This window comes from Piliocolobus tephrosceles, chromosome 6 (assembly GCF_002776525.5).
Source record: "Piliocolobus tephrosceles isolate RC106 chromosome 6, ASM277652v3, whole genome shotgun sequence".
Lineage (NCBI taxonomy): Eukaryota > Metazoa > Chordata > Mammalia > Primates > Cercopithecidae > Piliocolobus > Piliocolobus tephrosceles.
The window spans coordinates 17617698-17639132 of NC_045439.1; the positions used below are offsets into that span (position 1 = coordinate 17617698).

Below are 21435 nucleotides of genomic sequence, written 5' to 3' on the forward strand. Positions count from 1 at the left end.
GAGCTACTCAGCTACGATAATGTTTCATTTTGTGAAATAAAATCAAAATGATACACAGTATGCTCTGTTGTGCTATTTTCATTTAAAGGTTTGAAAGAAGATCTTTGATCATTTTTCATAACCTAAACCTTAAGCATTGGTGTGGCTGATGCCCAAATAGCTACTGGAGGCCTTGGGATGAAACTGGTTAAAGGCTAAAGGTCAAAGAACTCTAAAGTTCTGAAAAACAACATATTTATGTACATAACATCAACTGAACATGAAAATCTTTTTATTTCTTTTGAGATAGAGTCTCTGTCACCCAGGCTAGAGGGCAATGGTGGGATCACAGCACACTGCAGCCTTGCCCTCTGGGGCTCAAGCAATCTTCTGCCTCAGCCTCCCAAGTAGCTGGGATTACTGACATGTACCACTAGGCCTGGCTAACTTCTGTATTTTGTTTTCGTAAAGACAGGGTCTCACTTTGTTGCCAAGGCTGCCTGCAAACTCCTGGGCTCAAGCTATCCTCCCACCTTGGCCTCCCAAAGTGCTGGGATTACAGGCATGAGCCACGGTGCCTGGCCGTGCATGCAAGTCTTAAACACTTGACTGAAATACAGTCACTAAATTCCATTAATTTAAAGTATCCATGAGAGTCTGTGTATTTTTATCTAACTTGTTTCTTTCCAAAAATCATTTGAAAGGGATTACAATAAAAAGATACATATAAAACAAGAACATGAAAACAGAAATAGATTATTTTAAAAACAATGGAGATAGATAAATTTAAAAAATAAAAATATAATCAGAGATATTGAGCTACATGAAAGTCAAAGAACCATGTTTTTTATTACTACAGCCTTAAGAGATAACTTCATCTAATGCTATCAAAAAGCAATCTACCACATGAATTCTTGTGCAAAGAAAATGGAGCATGCCATGTTCAAAGAAAGTCAAGGCAAAAAACATCAGTCAAGTTCATAAACACCAGCCAATATCACAGAGTCAGAGTCCAGCTGCCAACTTTTTCTCTCCAACTTAAATTTAACAAAATTGTAAAGTGTCGACCGTATGCTTATTTCTTGATGGTAAGGAGATGAAAAATGAAGAAAGTAACAACCATGTCCTTAAAGCAATGATAATCAAAGAATGAAACAAAACATGTTCACAAATAAATTTAATCATATTATGGTCAATCAGGAAAAAAAGCGCTTTGAGAGCACAGAGGAGGTTCAGGGAGATAGTAAACAGGCAGGATTTCAACAGCTAGATGTGCAGGGAAGAGGGACATTTCCAAAATAAAATTAAACCATGAACATAAGTACACAGGCAGTAAAGTACACAGCAGGTTAGGGAATGCTGAATTTGGTTTCATTGAAAAGGATATAATAATGGGAGTACAGCTGGATGCAGTGGCTCATGCCTATAATCCCAGCACCTTAGGATGCCAAGGTGGGAGGATGGTGTGAGGCCCGGGGTTCAAGACCACCTTGGGCAACACAGCAAGAACCTGTCTCTATAAAAAAAAGAAAGTTTTAAAAAATTAGCCGGGCATGGTGGCATGTGCCTGGAACCCCAGCTACTTGGGAGACTGAGGCAGGAGGATGGCTTAAGCCCAGGAGATTGAGGCTGCAGTGAGCCATAATCACACAACTACACTCCGGCCTGGGTGAAAGAGCAAGACCCCATTTCTAAAAAATAAAATAAAATAAAATATTACACAAAATTACCTTCAGCCTATGTGTATAAGGTTTACATGAAACATACAGGAATTTCATCTTTAAACCTGGTCCCATCCCCAAGATATCTCATTATATATATTCAAATATTCCAAAATCTGAAAAAACACAAAATCTGAAACACTCTGTTTCCAAGCATTTCAGGTAAGAAATACTTAACCTGTAATTATTTACTGGCCTCTCTTCCATTCTATTGTAAACCATTTGAAAGAAGGGACAATCTAATCTTTGTATTCCCAGTTCCTGGCAGAGTAGCTGCCCATTAAATATGTTACTGAGTGAATGAATGTGTAAATGAAAGAATACCGAATATGTCATAAAGATGGGCAGGTGTTAAAGAACAGAAAAGAAGGATAATTTAATATGACAAGGTACACTCATTTAAATGCCATCATTTATAGATGGCAAAAGCAATTAGAGTTTTGCTTTCCTTTAATTATCAAGCATTTCTGAAGGTTTTGCTTGGCAGCTCAAGATTTCAAGATTGTCTCCAGGAATTCCATTCATAAGAGTTTAATGATATAATGGTCTAAAATTACCTTTTAGCAGAAAACATGTTTTCCATCTAGCAGCAGGAAAAAACACTTTGGAGTTCTATGTGAAATCTCTAAATGGAAAGTAGTCTTAATTTCAATGGCAGAACAATAAACATGCTTTTTATCCCATTTATAGTCTTCTTTTTTCTCACAGTACTTGAATGACAACTGAAGCTTATAAATATTGAAGTGTGTTCATAGTAACTGAAGTCTACCCTATTTTAATAATAAAAGATATTTATATTTATAAAATAGAATTGTTGATTTGTTTCTATTTTTCCAAATGTTCTATACACATTTCAATATCAGCAACAAGTTTCAGATCTTATTTACTAGTTGCTATATAAATATTCATAAAATTCATTATGATTCTTCTGATCTTTCAGTTAATTTGCTTTAAAATACATTTAAACATTAAGGGAATATAAGAATATTCAGGTCCTAGAGAAACAATTTGGAATTGTGGAAACAGCAAGATAATTGGCATCAGAAAGTGAGCTCAAGTTCTTGTTCTGCCACTTACTGTTTATGTGAATTTGGACAAATCACTCTATCTTTGTGAGGCTCAATTTTTCTCATCTGGAGAAAGGACTAACAATAGCCACTACCTCCAAGGTGCTGTGAGACTTAAGTGAAATGGTACAATGTAGGAACAAAGTATCTCTTAACTGTGAAGTGTTTTACAGATGTGAGGCATGGGTGTAAATAAAAGATTTGATTACCAAGAGAACAGAAGTAGAAATCAGCAGACTTGGTTCTAGTCCCTAGTCTGTTACTCACTAGCTCCTGATGCAAATTACAACCACTCTCTGGGCCTCAGCTTCCTCATGTGAAAAGGGGAGTTGGGCCTGATGGTCTCAAAGCTTCCCTCTCCCAGCTCAGAAGTTTTATTATTCTAAAGGTATCAATTCTTATTGCTACCCTGTGATTGTTAAGTAAACGCTTTATCAAGTAAGCCAAAGACCTAGTTCTCGTTTCTTCATGGGAAAATCTACCCTCCAAAAAAGTATCAGATTTGAGACCCTAAAATACATGGCCACTTCTAAGCCCTTCAAAAATAATGAAATTTACCTGTAGTAACATTTTCCAATCTGTACCTTCCACCACCAGTCCTTGTACTGAGAATGCTCTGTGGAGAGGGCAGCCAGATCCAAAGCCTTTGAAAACAATTCATTTTAGATTAGTATTTTATTTTCTAACAATAAGCAGTCAGGAAAATAAATAATGAAATAGACCATATAATTAGCACCAGTCAAAACGTGCATTAGAAATCAGACAAAAACTCAAGTTGCTCATGTTTCCAGATGGCCCCACCAATTTTCGCTAATCAGTTCCAGACCAGAGGGCTAATAGCAGATGAGATAAAAACACTCATCAAAGGGAAGCAGATGTACAATATATTTGAATATAATTTTAATATACAAGACACAAAACTGATATTAAAAAATGCCTAAGTTTTTACCCACTCCCCCTGACTTATCTACTATATAATGATTCAAAATGCCTCCAAACTCCGCGGCAGTCAAGTCTTTGGTGTGTAAGCCAGATCCAGGGGCAGTGTCCACTTTCAAGACAGATGTAGAAAAAGAAAGAAAGATTAAGAAAGCAGGTAGAGAAAAGATTTGGAAAATGGGATCATGAAGAAGAATGAAAGGAACTTAAGTATTTGGACGACTGCTGTCTTCAACAATTGTCATTCCACTTTTCTGACATCACCTTACGTCCCAGTAAATTCTAAGTAGCAGACTCCCCTTTGTCGAAAACTAAAAAAGATCTTCTCTTCAATTGCTTTCCTATTTTACCTTTGTTTATCCCATATCTTTAATACTCTCAAGTTTGTTCCCTCTATTGTTTATTCAAGATTAGACAAGAGGTGACTAAGAATCAGAATTTTATATAGAGGAAGTAGAAACCATTTTTTGACAAAGGGAAAGCAAATCAGTCTTTGCAGAAATTTGAAGCTCAGATAAAGATGTGATTAATAGAAGCTGGGGCTACTAGTTAAGAAATAATTCTGATTTTTTATAATACTATTTTTCTCTCAAGGCTGAAAATTTTTTATTCTTTAGCCAGTGTTAACATAATCATGATATCCAAGAGCTCAGTTAAAGTAACTCTTAGATTTTCAGTTCTATTATCTCAAAACACATCCCAGATTACTGTCCACTTCTTAATATCAACTCTTTTCTGAAATGAATGTGAGAAGAGTTCCTTAAATCTCTTACTGTATAATTAATTATTTTTCCTTGTGTTCCCCATCTTCTCTTTCTCCAGGGGAGATCTCTAAATATGCAAACTACTTATAAAGAAATGGTGACACCATGCTGAGCCTCTAATGGACTTGAAAAATCAGCATCTCTACTTGAAAGCTATGAAAATTAAAAACAAGCCACACACTACTTTCATATGCTTATTATTCTCCCCCACCACCCTGCCCCCAGCCAGAAATAAAAATGAAACCAAAAAAATGAGGAGAAAAGTATAACTTCAATTAGCATTATTTTCAGATATACTAGAAAAATATATTTTCAGCCAGCTCAATGCAGGCATACATAGTAAATATCTAAACATTTTAACTTGGTCTTTATAAAGACCTTTTCCAGCAAATAGATCATAGTCATTCTCATGCTTAGTATAAACAGACCTTCTATTTTTTAGAAAAAGATGTCATGCAAACAATTTTTATGTATTCTAAATTCCCAAGGTTAGATTTAGTGTTTCTTACAGGCTGCTAGTTTTGCCTGCATAATTGGTCCTAAAACAAGTCATCCTATGGAGAACCCATATGTTTGTACTAATCCAATTAAGGATATTAATATAAATTATTGATACAGAATAAAAATGACAAAAAGAAATTATAATGATGAAGACTCAGACTGCTAAGGATAGAACTCTGACTTTTTTTCCTCTTGCCCCAAATCCTTTCCAAGGAGGCTTGGGGAGTCATACCCTACAAACCATAAAATCTCATTAAACAATTTTTTTTAAACTAAACTGGTATAATGCGGCCTACTTTCCAATCTGACTGTAGTACAGCACCACATGAGAGATGGCAGACACCCCCTGATCTTAAACATCCCCATATACTGACTTCAAGTCTTAGGCAAAGATTACCTACCTGCCACCTAAAGAATCCCTAAAACCCACCAATGACATGTAAGCCGCGGCTTCGAGATGTACAGAATTTTCAGGCCCAATCAATGTATACCTTCCATGTATTGATTTATTATTTTACCTGCAATTCCCATACTTTCCTGAAATGTATAAAGCCAAATTGTAACCCAATTGCCTTGGGCACATTTTCTCAGGACCTTTTGAGACTATGTATCCCCAGACCGAGGTCACTCATACTGACTCAGCATAAACCTCTAAATATTTTGGCAGAATTTGGTTTTTCTGTCCTCACTGCACTAAAGAAAAACATTTGTGACAATTTCTTTCCTTTCTTTTTTTGATACAGTCTTGCTATGTTGCTCAAGCTGGATGGAGTGCAGTGGCACAATCTCAACACCTCCAGCTCCCAGGCTCAAGCAATTTTCATGCCTCAGCCTCTTGAATAGCTGGGATTACAGGTATGTGCCACCATGCCCAGCTAATTTTTTATGTTTTTAGTAGAGGCACGGTTTCACCCCATGTTGGCCAGGCTAGTCTCGAACTCTTGGCCTCAAGTTGATCCACCCGCCTCAGCCTCCCAAAGTGCTGGGCTTACAGGTGTGAGCCACCATTCCTGGCCCATTTGGGACAATTTTAAGTGGCGGGCAAGCTCCCTGAGGACAGATACTCCTCTTTTACATCTTTGCTGTTGTTCTGGAATATTGCTGTGCACAGAAGAGGTATTCAAGAACTATCTGTTGACTGAATTAATTATAATCTTTGTTTCTGACTTCTGTTGACAATACCTTAAGAACCAAACAAAACTGTCATAGTAATAAATTCATAATTAAAAGCTATTAACCTTAAAATTTTTAAGTGGTGACAGAAGATCTATATTTCTATAACCATTCCCAAATTTTTAAAATAAATAACTATAAGACTTAAATTTAATGATCTTTAGATGATTTAGTAAAACCAATATCTAGATATTAATAAAAGCTCAGAATGTCATTTTTTAAAGCAATAAGTTTATAAATGTCCAAAAGTAGAAGGAATTTTGGCAGATCTAAGTTTTAAAAAAGTCATCCTTTCACTATGTTATAGTTGTAACAACTTCAGGATGATGAAATTAAAGAGCATGTGGAAACAAAGATTGCAGAATCACTGACTCACATGCCATTTTAGTTTTGTCAATACCAACGATATTGTCCAAAAAGGGAAAGGTGGGGAAAGGGAGTTATTAAATACTCAAAGGCAAAAACAGTTTTCCATAGATAACTTTACTTTTCCTTAAAATGTAAATACCACTTCATGGCGTTCTCTACCTCTACAGTATTCTTCCTATTTGTCTGTAGATAAACATGGAATCACCAGCTCACGTGCCACTTGAGTTTTATTGATACTGCCCACCCCCACAACATAAGGAAAGCACTAAAAGCTCAAAGACAGAAAAATCGTTTTCCATGGACAGTTTTATACTTTAATATTTAAACACCATTTCAAGGTATTTCTTATATTGGTCTATAATAGTCTCTGTATTTGTGTGAAATACTTTATTTAAAAAGAAATTTGGAGGCCACCCAAGGTATCTAAATATAAAAACACCTCTGATTTCTTAATATGTTAAAAAACAGAATTCCTTTTTTCTTTTTCTAGCTAAAGTTACAAAATATATGTAAGATATAAAAATACATGCTTTATACTCATTATCTAAATCCTTCTTCCATTCAGAAAATAACATTTCTGGTAAAAGCAAGAATGACATTTTAATGGAACAACCTGATCCACAACAGCACTATAACGTGGCAAGATCATACCAGAGTGAGAAATGGAACAATACATCTGTTCGACTCAGCAACCCTAGCACCCATCAAAGTACTGATATATACAACCCAATCATTATTGTTTAAAGAATAATCAATGCATATATCAATATATGAATTAGTAAATAAAATGGAAAACAAAGGAACAATTTGTGTTTTTCACTAAATAATAACAAAACAAATTGCTCCATTTTATGTTCTACAAAAATGTATGTATATGGGGGGTAAGCAGACGAAAATAGCAAGCAGAGTACAAATCGGCAGCATTTTAACATATTATTGCCCCTAATTTATAATTCATTTTATAAATGTAAAGTTACTATAACATTACTGTTGAAAACTTTTAAAACAAAGGTAAAATTAGACTTAATCTCCATTAGTACCATGAGGTACAACTTAGGCGCTCAACAAATATTTGTGGAATGAATACACCTTAACCTCAAAATACTACCATTTTAATGTTTAAGTAATACCTTCTAGTATCTGTCATAAAAACATATTTTTAGAGTTATACTTCTATTTAACACACTAAATGGCATACTTTTGGCTTAACATTATAAAATAAACACTTTGCATGTTTCTGCCTAGTGTTTATAATTATGGTTTTTAATGGCTACATAAGATTCCATTATGCTATTTATTATAATTTACCAAACTCATTCCCTATTATGAAACATTTAGGTTGTTTTCCCAGCAGTTTTGTCACTATACCTAAAGCTGCAATGAACACCATTGCAAATACAGCACTTTACTTTTTCCTGCAATCTCCTGAGAAGTAAAATTACAGAAACAAATTGAGGAAATATCTTTATGGCTATCTAATGTACTCTCCCTCAGGATTTTTTTTTCTAATTTCATAAATACAAAACTCAAAGGCCAAAGCCTCTTTATTTTATATTTTTGTTGTTATTAAGAAAGTACACCTCTAATGTGCTTATTTACCAGCATTTTTTCTAATGTAAGTTGTCTGGTTTGGGGTCATTTCTATTTTCATAAAAATTTTTTGGCCGGGCGCGGTGGCTCAACCCTGTAATCCCAGCACTTTGGGAGGCCGAGACGGGTGGATCACCAGGTCAGGAGATCGAGACCATCCTGGCCTACACGGTGAAACCCCGTCTCTACTAAAAAATACAAAAAACTAGCCGGGCGAGATGGCGGGCGCCTGTAGTCCCAGCTACTCCGGAGGCTGAGGCAGGAGAATGGCGTAAACCCGGGAGGCAGAGCTTGCAGTGAGCCGAGATTGCGCCACTGCACTCCAGCCTGGGCGACAGAGCGAGACTCCGTCTCAAAAAAAAAAAAAAAGAAAAAAAGTTTTTTTTCAAAAATTAAGATCAAGCTTTTTTTTTTTTTGAGATGGAGTTTTGCTCTTGTCGCCCAGGCTGAAGTGCAATGGCGCGATCTGGGCTCATTGCAAACTCCGCCTCCCGGGTTCAAGCGATTCTCCTGCCTCAGCCTCCTGAGTAGCTGGGATTACAGGTGCCCGCCACCACGCCTGGCTAATTTTTGTATTTTTAGTAGAGACAGAGTTTCACCACACTGGCCAGGCTTGTCTCAAACTCCTGACCTCAGGTGATCCACCCACCTCAGCCTCCCACAGTGTTGGGATTACAGGTGTGAACCACTGCACCCAGCCAAGATCAGATTTTTTTATACATGATAAATACCAATATTTCCAAATCATGCTTCATGTATGTAATTCCCCCTTCTATTGCCCTTTTACTTCTGATTTTGTTTCTGTCCACTAGATAGGGATTACACATATGCATCAGTGAGTCTTTTTCCTTTGTGATTGTTTCACAAATCCAACCAAATTTATGAAATACCCTATTGTTTGCTAGTTTAAATTTTTTAAATTCTTCATCGATTAAATATCTAAAATAAAGTCCCCAGACAAATTTTCTCGAGTGCCATTTAATGAATTATAAAGATGGATTTCAAAAAGAGTCAACAATTTTGTTCAATATTGCTTGATTTTGGTGTTTTAAGAGAGTCACTGTTACCAAGAATAAAAATATATAATTTACAAATGGGGACTCCAGTTCTCAATAGCTTTTACTATCACTTCCGTGTTAATGAGATATATTTGAGTCATGTTTGTTGTCTCTTTTCTCTTCATTTGCTGATTTCTTTCATTGAGACAGGTAACACACCTCCTCTTATTTTGTTTGCTATAGGGAGCTCTGGTTTTTGAGTTCTGCTAGTATTCCCCAGGTCTATTTTACTACACGGGAACACCTGGCATTATACCCTTCTATTAATCATTGGTTTTTAAACTACTATATTCTACAGCAGTATTTTCCAAGCCTGCCTGAAAATTAGCATTGCCTGCAGAGCTTTTATTAACAGCAGATTCGCCAGATGTATCCTTGAGGATTCTGACTCAGGAAGTCTAGCACAGATCCAGAAGTCCTTATTTAATAATTCCCTAGGTAATTTAGAAACAGAGCCTAATATAGGAACTACCCAAGAGCCCTAATATTTGAGAGGCAGAAGATCACGGGGTGGGAGGATCAAGGAGGAGGGCTAATGGATATGTTCTAAGTTTGCTAGCCCTGCTATAATTCAAGTAGCTCAACTTTTGTCTGTTTTACATATTAGGGTCTAGATAAGATTTCACTTGAAGAAAAGGATTTTGCTGCTTAAAATAAAAAGTTTAAATGTTACTACTCTATCTGTTTAAAATCAAATGTTGTTAAGTCCATATGCATGAAGAACTAGGATACTAACATAATATGTAAAAATTAAAGTCTGCTAATCCTTAGAATCTTTAGAACATAAATGTAGTAGTGCAGGGAATAAATCTTACATTTTTTTCAATGTGATTTTTATTCCTCAATAAGAATGGGTAAATTCCAAGATGTAGAACTACATCCTCAAGATGAATCTATTAATGAAAAATATTGTCACCATGACCTGCAAATGGCTTATGATCTGTCTAGCTTCTGAACTCATCACCGACAACTCTTCCTCCTCACAGGCCTCACTCAGCCATACTGGCCTTCTTCCTGTTCCTTAAGCAACCCAAGCATGCTTCTACTCAGGGCCTTTACATTAAAGCTCTTTGAAAATGCCCTTCCTGCACAAAATGATGTGGTTCCTGTCCCCCTTCATTCAGGTGTCTGTTGAAATGTTTTCTTTTCTTTCTTTTTATTTTTGACACAGAGTCTCACTCTGTCACCCAAGCTGCAGTGCAGTGGCATGATCATGGCTCACTGCAGCCTCGACCTCCCTGGGTTCAGGTGATCCTCCCAGAGTAGCCGGGACTACAGCTCTACCCCTCTAGAGTAGCTGGGACTACAAGCATGTGCCACCATGCCTGGCTAACTTTTGTACTTTTTGTAGAGACAGGGTTTCACCATGTTGCCTAGGCTGGTCTTGAACTCCTGGGCTCAAGTGATATGCCTGCCTCGGCCTCCCAAAGTGCTGGGATTCAGCCACTGAGCCACATGTTTTCTGTTCAGAGTGACTTCAATAACCACTCCCCACTCCATCCAAAATAGCATCCTCCCCAATGTCATTATTTATTCCCTTACCTGCTTTCCTGCTTCTTTGTTGTTACAGTACTCATTAGCCCATGAGACTTCATACATTTTAAAGTTTATTTGTTTCTATTCCTTGCCCAACCAGAATATTATCTCTAAAAGAGGAGAGACTTTGTCTGCCTGTTTCACTGTGTGACCTCAGGGCTGGAACTGTGGTTCAAACATATATTGGATGAAAGGATAGATGCTGCTGATATGCATTAATCTTCCAAATATAAGAGTATCACTTTATGATACTTTAGTCATTTGAGATTTACTAATTTATGAAATGGAATAGCATTCTAATGCTTTTTAATTACAGTTTGACTATATAATTTTATATATCATCATGCTGAAAGCCTCTCACCAGCTTTTTATGAAGTTAAAATGGCTGACTCTTGTTTCCAGAAATGTGCATGGTTTCTCAGTTGTCCCAACCTTCATATTTTCTTTTCCCTACATAATCACATCTATGAACATCACATTCTGTATATGTGGCCCAGGCTGTCCCCTAGATTTCAATGTCACATCTCCCAACACATGCAATGGTATCTCCACTTAGATAGTCTTTTGTCATTTCAAACTCAAAACACCTTCAAGTCACTTAGTCAGCTTCTTTACAAACTGACTTCTGTTCCTAATTATCCCATTTCTGCTAATAAAACTGTCACTCTTCTCACAACATCTTTAGGAGGTAGATTTGACCTGTCTGTCTTTCCTTTGTTCCCCGTATCAAATCTATCATCAAGTTCTGTCATTTCCTTCTTTAAAATGTCTCTGTGGAACTCCTATTTTCTAGGATAAGGCCTATTTATTGATCATTCCATATCTCATTCTTATTTTTGCCCTTTCTTTACATTTCTTTTTCCTCCTTTCCATACATCCTACTTATTTTATGGATCTTTACTAGTATCATCCCTTCTGAATTTTTCCTTTTCCTACTTGGTAACAACTTCACAGTTTGACAGTTACCTCTTTAATTATTTCATTTATGTCCATTTTATTTCTTCAGCTAGATTACATGGCTTGTAGAGGCAGGAAAAAGTATCATATTTTTTATTAGGTATCCTAGTGTATAGCTAGCGGTTGACACATAAAAAACACAATTAAGGGGATGGCTATGGTGGCTCATACCTGAAATCCCAGCACTTTGGGAGGCTGAGGCAGGAGGATCACTTAAGGCCAGGAATTCAAGACCAGCATGGGCAACATAGGGAGAGCATGTCTCTACAGATAATTTTTTTTTTTTAATTAGCTGGGCATGGTGTCACATGCCTGTGGTCCCAGTTACTTGACAGGCTGAGATGGGAGGATCACCTGAGCCTGGGAAGTCAAGGCTGCAGTGAGCCATGATAATGCCACTGCACTCCAGCCTGGGTGACAGAGTGAGACTCTGTCTCAAAATAAAAAGAAGAAGAGAAAAAGAAAACACAATTAAGGAAAATATTTTTATTTTCCTAAATGCTCAATATATGGATATAAAGCCTTTTTCCTGGAACTAATAGGAAAATGAGAAAACATGCAATCAGACACTGTAGAATGAACTACATTTGACCAAAGTTGTTCCGCTTGTGTTCATTTGCATATAAGCATGCAAAAATCAAAACAATTTGAGAAGTCATACGCATATAACTTCAAACTTGTCTGTTAAGAGGCTATGAAGATGATTCCCTCTACTTTTATATGTTTGAAATCTTTGATCACAAAATGTTAAAGACAGGGGAAAAGGACACACCACAAAAATAACAGAAATACGTGCATTAGTAAACCTAGAATATACTATATGGATTAAGGAAATAAATGGATCAACAATACCATTAGCATAAAAACTATAACTTTAACACAAACACGTTATGCAGTATTCTCAATTATCTGTATCTTCCCATTTATTGGTGATCTACATACTCTATGAACCAGGCATAGTTCTTATCGCTTGTATATTTATACACATTTTCCCACTGTAACGGAGGGTGGATTTTAAAGTATTAATAATTCTCCAATCTTTAATAATTTCATCTGTTTATAAGGTCAGAAATAGAATATTTCAGAATCTAGACTTACAAAGTCAGAAAAATTTCAAAAGAAAATAGCATGAATTCAAAACTTACAGTCTTAACATCATTTTCATGATGAAAGATATACTCAAACAAAGCCTGTGAAGAAAAAAGTGTCAAAAATACATTAGATGTTTTTTAAATTTTATGTTAACAAAAGCACTCTAAAGCCCTGGATTTATACGTAAAAGGGCCTATCCATCTTTTGTTACACTCACTCATTTTAAAATATTACTATTTACAACTGATTCTGGTTTTAACAGACTACAAACTAGAATGCTCAAAGAATTAAACATTTTTTTCATATTATATATTTTATTAGAAAGACAAATGAAAAGTTTATTTCTTAAAGACCAACTTCAGGATTGTCGTAAAACAGATGGAGACAATTCTTTACATTCTCTACATATATTATACAGTGATTATGATATTCATAATAACAATTTAGACATAAAAAATTGGAAGTTTCTACTGAAACAAAGTAGAGTACAAGGGTAAAGCAAGGTGTTTTTTGCTTAATTTTTAAAGCTACTTCTCCTTATATGGTATTTATAGTAACTCTATGATTCAGAATATTCAGGTTTCTTTAGCAGGATGCTACCCTGCCAAGCTGGACATTGGAAACACCTGGTGGTGGGGTGCAGATCAGACCACTTAAATTAAATCAAACTTGGGGGGATGGCAAAGCCCTGATCTTATATTTTTTAAAGCCCTCAGATAACTCGCATGGACAGCCAGGGCTAAGAACACTTATTTCCAATATTTCACTCAACTCCTCTAAACAAATAAGCATTTACTCTTATTGGCATTACCTTTTTCCATAATACCATCATGTTACACTTGCAAAGAGGCTAACATCCCTAGAAGATATCAAGGTTACTAACAAAGAAGACTTGGAGGCAACCAATTTTTTAAAAAAATGAAGACAAGGCCTTTCTTTAAAAAACAACAACAACAACAACAAAAACCTATAACAATCCCTCCATTTTTTCTGTTATAAAGAAAGAGAAGTTGAGAATGCAGTTGGTGCTACCACTGCCATGAAAAGGATGTTATAGCATCAAAGACAGTGTCATAGGGTCACCCTAGACACCCCAAGCAATATGCCTATATTAAAAATGAGTCCCGGTGGGTCAAGGCAAGCTGGGGGCCAAAGACAGGAAAACTTGGCATTATTTCTACAGCATACTAAAAAAGCACAAAATCTAGTTCAGGCTAAATCTAGTAACAGACCAGGTCTGTCCTGGATGCATCTTAATTTAATTGAGAAAAATGCTTCCATTGACTGACTCTCTGGTCAAAATATAGCAATGGTATCAACTAGGCAGACAGTCCCTTCAAGTAAGTGGCCTTAAATGGTCAGGAACCAGATGTTCCATGTGAGTTGCTTTCAATACTCCACTCTCATTAAAGAAAGGGAAGTAAGGATAGCTTTACAATTTTACTAAATGAAGTCAACTGGATTGCTGCCAAACAAGAATTTAAGAAAAAAAATCAGCAGCATTATTATAGGCTAATTCCCTGTCTACCAAATGGCATCTTTTTTTCAGACTTAAACTTAAGTCTGTACAGCTAGTGTCCATTTTAGTTTTCTCTAGTGTTTGGTATTTAGTAAACACATATGTTAAACACCATTAGAACTGAGATTAGGAATGAGCTCAGCATGTATGCTCAGAGATTTCAGCTAAAAACCTGAGCTAGGCTTAAACCAGTTTCCAGAGGATAAGTGCTCCTGTCTCTGAATTATTGCAAGCTCACCCTCAAGGTTTATATACTGAAAAGGTCATGGACACCTTCCTTTATTTTTCTCTTTCTCTTTCTCTTTTTCTTCCTTTCCTTCTCTTTCCCTTTCTCCCTCTCCCTCTCATTTTCTCTTTAATTTGAAGGAGCACTTAATCTTTTAGTAATAATTACTAATGTAGTTGGCATGCCGCTATGTGGTTTGAGTAATTCTTATTGAGATGCCTGATAAATTACTAATTAAGAGTACATAATTTTTATCATTTTTTGACAGTCCTAAAAAGCTACAAGGATAGAAAATTATTTCTCTGAGAATAGTCCAAGCTAAAAAAGAAAAAAATACGTACATATACAGATGACTTCTTAAGCTTCATTCTACAAAGATGATGCTGCATAACTGCTTTCTTTGTTATAAATTACTACTCTTTATCAAGGGAAAAGAATTTCCTATAATAATGGTATATGTACTTTATTTCTGACTGACTTAAGTTCTTAACTCCATTAACTCAAAGACTAAGAGTAATTTCACATATTAAACATTTCCACTTCAATAAAGACACGGCCTTTCCTTCACAAGTTTTTATTCATTTTCTAATTTGTCATTATCATCACACATGTAATATTACTTTATAACTCAAAATCATTTTAAGTACATACCTTTGCCAACTTAGGTTTCTGGGAATATTTTGTTAAATTCAGTCTAGATAAATTTATAAATGGTCCATCAGGACTTGTAAGCATGGAAGCCTACAGAGAAAAAACGGTAGAACAAGAGATCTGAAACTTTTTCTTGAAACATAAGCAAGTTTAATATGCATAAAAATGTAAAAGCAACATAAAATAAAAACAACTACCTTCAAAAATCTTCCATATAATTCTCCACTATAACAACAGGAGAAAATGATGTACCAATGTATACAGCTACTTTGGTAATACCAAAGTCATACGAGGCTATGGGAAAGCTGATAGAAATTACCGTTCCCAGCCTGACAAATCTTCCGGAGGAGCTGGTGATCGGGCGGGCTGTGTAGGCGGTTCTGGGGGTTCTGATGGCCTGTTCCATAGTGCCTGGCCTTCCACTCTGTGTGCTGGGCCTGAGGAAACCTGTAATGGGTCTTCCAGCTTGTGTGATTGGCCTGTGAATATTATAAATTGTTATAACACAAAGAAGATCATTTGAGGAAAGACTGTCTCTCATACAGTCTGATCAATATTTCATGGCAGAGGATACGAAGCAGAAGTACATACCTAACGGCCTGACCAGGCCCTCCTGTCTGATTAGTTCCAGGGAGTTTCAAAGATGTTCCAGGGCCTAGGAGACAGGATGGCTAATTCAATTTATATATTATCTATTAATCTGTAAAAACGGTAAGCTAATACAATTTTCAGAACTGTGCTGGCCTGGTGAAAAAGACATTAATAACAAGAAATATATTTTAGGGAAATGTGTTTTAGACTAATATTTAATGAGTACCTATCATGTTACTTATGTCATCACATTTAATCTTCACACTAAGTCTGTAAAGCAGGTAGTATTAACCCATTTAACAAAGGTTCACAGAATTAAATAAACAGGTCAGCCTATTAGTAGGGCTGGGATTTAAACTCAAGACTAACAGGCTCCAAAGTTCAAAATAATGGTTCTATCCTCATAGTTCAATTATTTCTCATATGAACTTCTCCCAATAAAACATAATTTATTCACAATATCTAGAATTTAGATATTTTAACTCTAAAAGAACAAAATAATGGTAAAGAAAGACATTTTAACATAAACATATGTATTTTTTTTCTCAATTTCTATTTGAAGGTTTAAAATAACTATTACCTTCCAAAAGATATAAATGACTGAGAACTATAATTACCAGCAAGACCACCATATGTCCTGGTTATCATTCAATACCATTTTTTTTAAGGCTAGTCAAGTGAAGCAGTGGGAGTGGAGAAGGAACAAAGAAATCTATAATGGGTTGTGATCAAGTAGTTGTAAACACCACTGCACCAGGACCAGCCTTTATCCAATACCATTTGTACCACCACATCTGCAAGCTGGGGACTGTGCCTCTGGGACAATCCCAACAGACACTCACAGCCCAGCATATCACCTCATTACCTCACATTATGACTTAGAGCAAATCATGCTCAATTATAACAATAAAGTGATGTTTTCAAATGATCTTTTTTTAAAGTCCTCTTAGAACACCTCTGGTGTTTGAATACTTCCCAGATAAACAATATTCTGATATATCAGACAAGTAGTTCAAATAGAATGTATTTTTATAAATTTTTTCCATATGATCAGCAGTTGAACATAGATATAAATTATTTCTAAAATGCATAATATAGCTTGTATTAGAAAATTGTTATACATCAATCTCATACCTTAAGTTTAAGATAACTGAATTGTGGGGAAAAAGCCTTTGTACTATAAGGCAGAACAGAAACCATTTACTTGAAGTAATTTTTTTTCATCATTTTTGTTTCATGTATATAATGTTTATATACATAAAGTGTAGAAATATATAGGTATATACATATATTCCTCTTATACATAGTATTCTTCCTCTTAATGGTATTTCATTAACTTAACTGAAAACCCAATACTTACGTGGAACTTGAGCAATAGCATTTTCATCCAGCATCATTTCTGCAATTCCTTCCTGATCTACATCAATTTCATCTATGTACACCATTTCTGTTAGTGCTCTTGCTTTTAAGATCCAAGCTGCCTAAAAACCATGGATAAATAAAACATATATTAAAATAGCATTAGAAATACTACACGGCTTATAGAATAGCCATCTTTCATTGTTGTTATTTCATTTTGTATTAAATATGTTTACCTCTTGACACATTATTCTAATTTAAAGGGCCACGTCAAAAACTAATACAAGAAGGCATCATTATTAATGAAGAAACAACCAACGTATCAATTACATAGTAAATAAAAGTGGGGTAATCACCGGTAGTCTTCTAACACTCCTTTTTAGAAATAAAAAGATAGATCTTTAGAGAAAATTTTACTAAAATAATAATTGGAAAACAAATGAATAAAGCTACAACCACATTGTTCTTTCTGCCTTCCTCCTTCAAGGTCAAGTCCTTTATTATAAAGCATTCCCTGATGTTCCAGTTCTAAACCTATTACACACTCTTGTCCTTCTCACAGAGAGTTCTCTTTATGCCTCTGTTACTGCCCACTTAACTATATTTGAAAAACACTCTATTTATTTGGGTATATGTTAGCTCTTCCTTCCCTAGAATGCAAGCTTTTATACCTTGTTCACTTTGGAATTTTCCATAATATCTATGGTTTTTGTAGACAGTAGGTATTCAAGAAATGTTAGTTGAACTGAACAAAGATCAATTTACCCAATTTCAATAATGAAACAACACTGGTTGCTTTGTGATCTAGTCAGTAGAAAACCTGCTAGATAATGAAAAAAAGGGAAAAGGTAATTAAGAAATATAACTGGAAAGTATTTTATCAGCCTTGCTTTACTTTGAAAAATTCAATGTAAACATGTACACAATTAAATTTCTTATTAAACATATGAAATTGTTTTATCTGAAATTTCTACCTTTCCTTTACTACAGAATAGAGGCAGAAAACAATAAAGCTTGGTGTCCTGTGGAGGATTTGAAAAGAAGGCAACTCTTGAAGCTACAGCATAGAAGTGACTCTAGAGCCTAAAGGAAGTAGCAGCAAGGGAAATTTGGGGAGGGATTAGGCTCAGTATACTAGGAATATATGGCTGTGAAGCAGGCTCAGTGAAGGCCAAGGGACTGGAAAGGAACAGGTGAGAGCTACAGGAGGTCCAGAAAGTCCCCACGCAAAGAACTCAAGATGCATTCAGTATATATATTCATTGAGCACCCCCTAATGAAGTACCATCAGGCTAGGTTCTGAGAAGGAAACATGAGAAGATTAAAACATGGATCATAATTTCCCTGAATACATCTATTGGATGAAATGACAGGTGGCAAGTGTGTGATTTTATAGAATTTGGAAAGCAGAGATCCTTTTGTGAGCTCAAGTAATTGGAATGCACGCTATGAACATTTTTTTAAAAAGAAAAAAAAAAGAATAACGTCATGCGTTCATTTTAATGAGGATAAAGATGGCTGCCTCTACAACATATTTAGGTTCCCAAAGTGAAATTACATTTGGTTAGATGATTAGCTTTTGGCTTGCACTTTTCTGCTTGAGGTTTACCAGATTATTTAAAAATTTAGAACAAAGTGTTTCAAATGTTATGTATGAATCTAACACAACCGGATGAATAGAATATGGACGCAAAAAACTAACTTATTTGCAAAAAAAATTTTTTTTTAAATTCCTACTGGAACTCCAATTGGTACTGTGAGAGCCACCAAAGTATAGAAAAAAAATCTCAGGTTTTCACTCATCAAAGATCAGGAACAATACCATATGTATACAACTGCTCCCAGGGGTTACGGAAGTCCTCAATGGCTTGGGCTAATGTTCTAATTTAACTTCAAAGATGGAAATAGGCAATACTGATTTATATTAAATCTCTACAGGTCATACTGCCCTGCAAGTATCTGACAGCTTTGATTTTTCAAAAGAGCATTCTTTGCTCAGCACTCTCTGGTGGACAAGAAGGACTGCAGCATTTTCTGCCGGAACAGCAAAGCACGGCATGAGCTCTGCTTGTTATTGCCATATTACTAGGGAGCATCTACTGCATGCTACATCCTGGGTATACAAAGAGGAGTAAATCAGAGTCCTAGCTCTAACTGGGAAGAATTTCCATGTAATGGGAAAAATGTAATAACAAAAATGAAAAACAAAAAGAAGTGTGTGATAGAACAGAGGAAATGTGTTCAACTACCTGGGAGTGGAAGGAAGGGTAGAAGTGAAGAACTAGGACCAGCGGACAGGTAAAGTGGACAACAGGCAGGCTAGCTTGAGAGCCTATGGCATGTTTGGAAACTCTAGGAGAATTGAAGAATCAGGGAAGAGGTCAGAGAAAAAGTCAGGAGCCAGGTGATGGATCCTGTATGCCACAGTGAGGTATGTAAATTTTTATCCTGATAATGAGAAGCTAATGAGGCTTCAGAACTATGATTTGGAGTCCTACCTAAATCAAGCTTGTTTATTTATTTATTAATTTACTTTATGAGACAGTTTTGCTCTTGTTGCCCAAGCTGGAGTATAATGCCGTGATCTCGGCTTGCTGCAACCTCCGCTTCCCGGGTTCAAGTGATTCTCCTGCCTCAGCCTCCCAAGTAGCTGGGATTACAGGCACATGCCACCACGCCCAGATAATTTTCTGTATTTTTAGTAGAGACGGGGTTTCACCATGTTGGTTAGGTTTGTCTCGAACTCCTGACCTCAGGTGATCCACCCTCTTTGGCCTCCCAAAGTACTTAGATTACAGGCATGCGCCATTATACCTGGCCTTAAGTCAAGTTTTAAACATCAAGTTTTATCATTATAGTAGCATTTAGCATTTATATAGTTAGTTATTAATATATTTTACTTTTAACTATTTTCAAGTTCATATTGTTATTTCATAGTCCAATTCATCATGATTCTTGACATCCATCCCCCAACTGACCTCTTAAATATTAGTTACAGATTTTTTATATTAGGCTAAGCAAAATATAGAAAAGAAAATCCACTCTTCCTTCCCTGCAATATGAATAAACACTTCCGAAATCAAAGTCAAATAGGAATTTTTTTTGAGACAGGCTCTCACCCTGTCTCCCAGGCTGGAATGCAGTGGTGCAGCCTCAACCTCCACAGTTCAGGTAATCCTTCCACCTCCCACCTCAGGTCTCAGGTTCTAGAGTAGCTAGGACTACAGATGTGTACTACCAAACCCAGCTTTGTTTGTTTGTTTTTTTGTTTGTTTGTTTGTTTGCAGAGATGGGATCTCACTTTGTTGCCCTGGCTGGTCTTGAACTCCTGGCCTCAAGTGATCCTCCTGCCTTGGCCTCCTAAAGTGCTGAGTTTACAGGTGTGAGCCACTGCGCCAAGGCTAGAAATATCTTTTTAAAAATTTTATTCCATAAGAATCCACTTTTACAAAGAGATAAATAAATATTAATTTAATTTCTAAAATATAATTCTTAAGAAACAATGGTATGAATTTTTGATATTTACAGCTCTAGAATAAAATCTCCTCACACTGTTATTCAATTTTAAATTTTGTCAGTGTTTGAGAAAATTAATCTTCCTGAGTTCTCTTCTGTCCTAACAAAAAATGACCTTGAAAATCACATATCACTGCTTGATTAAACATCAGACTGTTTTCAAAGAACTGCTCCTGGCAATGTGAACAATTCTTGAGATTTTAATGAAAACAGCAGATGGAGCTTTGGCTTTAAAAAAAAAAATTTTTTTTTTTTTACTTTGGAAACAAGCCAAGTATGTTTTACAGCCCTAAAATCCTCTGCCTGTTTAAAAAAAAAAAAGCCAAAAAAACTTTAAAACTAATCGTGATTAAAATAAAATGAATAACAAAGCACACACAATAACTCCAAACTACCCCTTGAAACTAAATAAAAATATAAAGTTTTCTTATCAGATATATTTACTTATTAATAAATGGGAGGGTCACACAGTTTAAAAAAATAGTTTATGTAAATTTATTTAAATAGTTATGTATTAGAAGTACCATAATATCAATAAAAATAAGAATTGATGCTTTAGGAACTCTGTTTTTTAAGGGAAAAGCACAGATTCTCCCAAACCAAATGAATAGTCATATCAATTTTTCCCTTTATATCTGTGAAACACAATCCCATCTCATTCACCAACTGAGTTAGTCTACAGGACATTACTCCTGAGGCAGATACTTGCCAGCAAACATCAGGAAAATATTGACTCACTCATTCCATCCACTGTGACATTAGTTCAGTTTTAGTTACAAAAATAAACATATGAAGGGCTTAAAACTCTGCTGACTGAGCAAAGCATG

General features: G+C 35.7%; 1 protein-coding gene across 1 annotated transcript in view; it reads right to left on the reverse strand.

The window, feature by feature from the left end:
* Window positions 1-21435, reverse strand: part of TTC8 (tetratricopeptide repeat domain 8) — a 54667-nt gene that overhangs the window by 22418 nt on the left and 10814 nt on the right. The window contains exons 2-7 of the mRNA XM_023205411.1: window positions 17094-17214; window positions 15734-15797; window positions 15462-15621; window positions 15143-15232; window positions 12800-12844; window positions 3326-3411 (exon numbers count right to left, since the gene is read on the reverse strand). Coding sequence (XP_023061179.1) covers window positions 3326-3411; window positions 12800-12844; window positions 15143-15232; window positions 15462-15621; window positions 15734-15797; window positions 17094-17214 — 566 coding nt within the window. The remainder of the gene's footprint in view (window positions 1-3325; window positions 3412-12799; window positions 12845-15142; window positions 15233-15461; window positions 15622-15733; window positions 15798-17093; window positions 17215-21435) is intronic.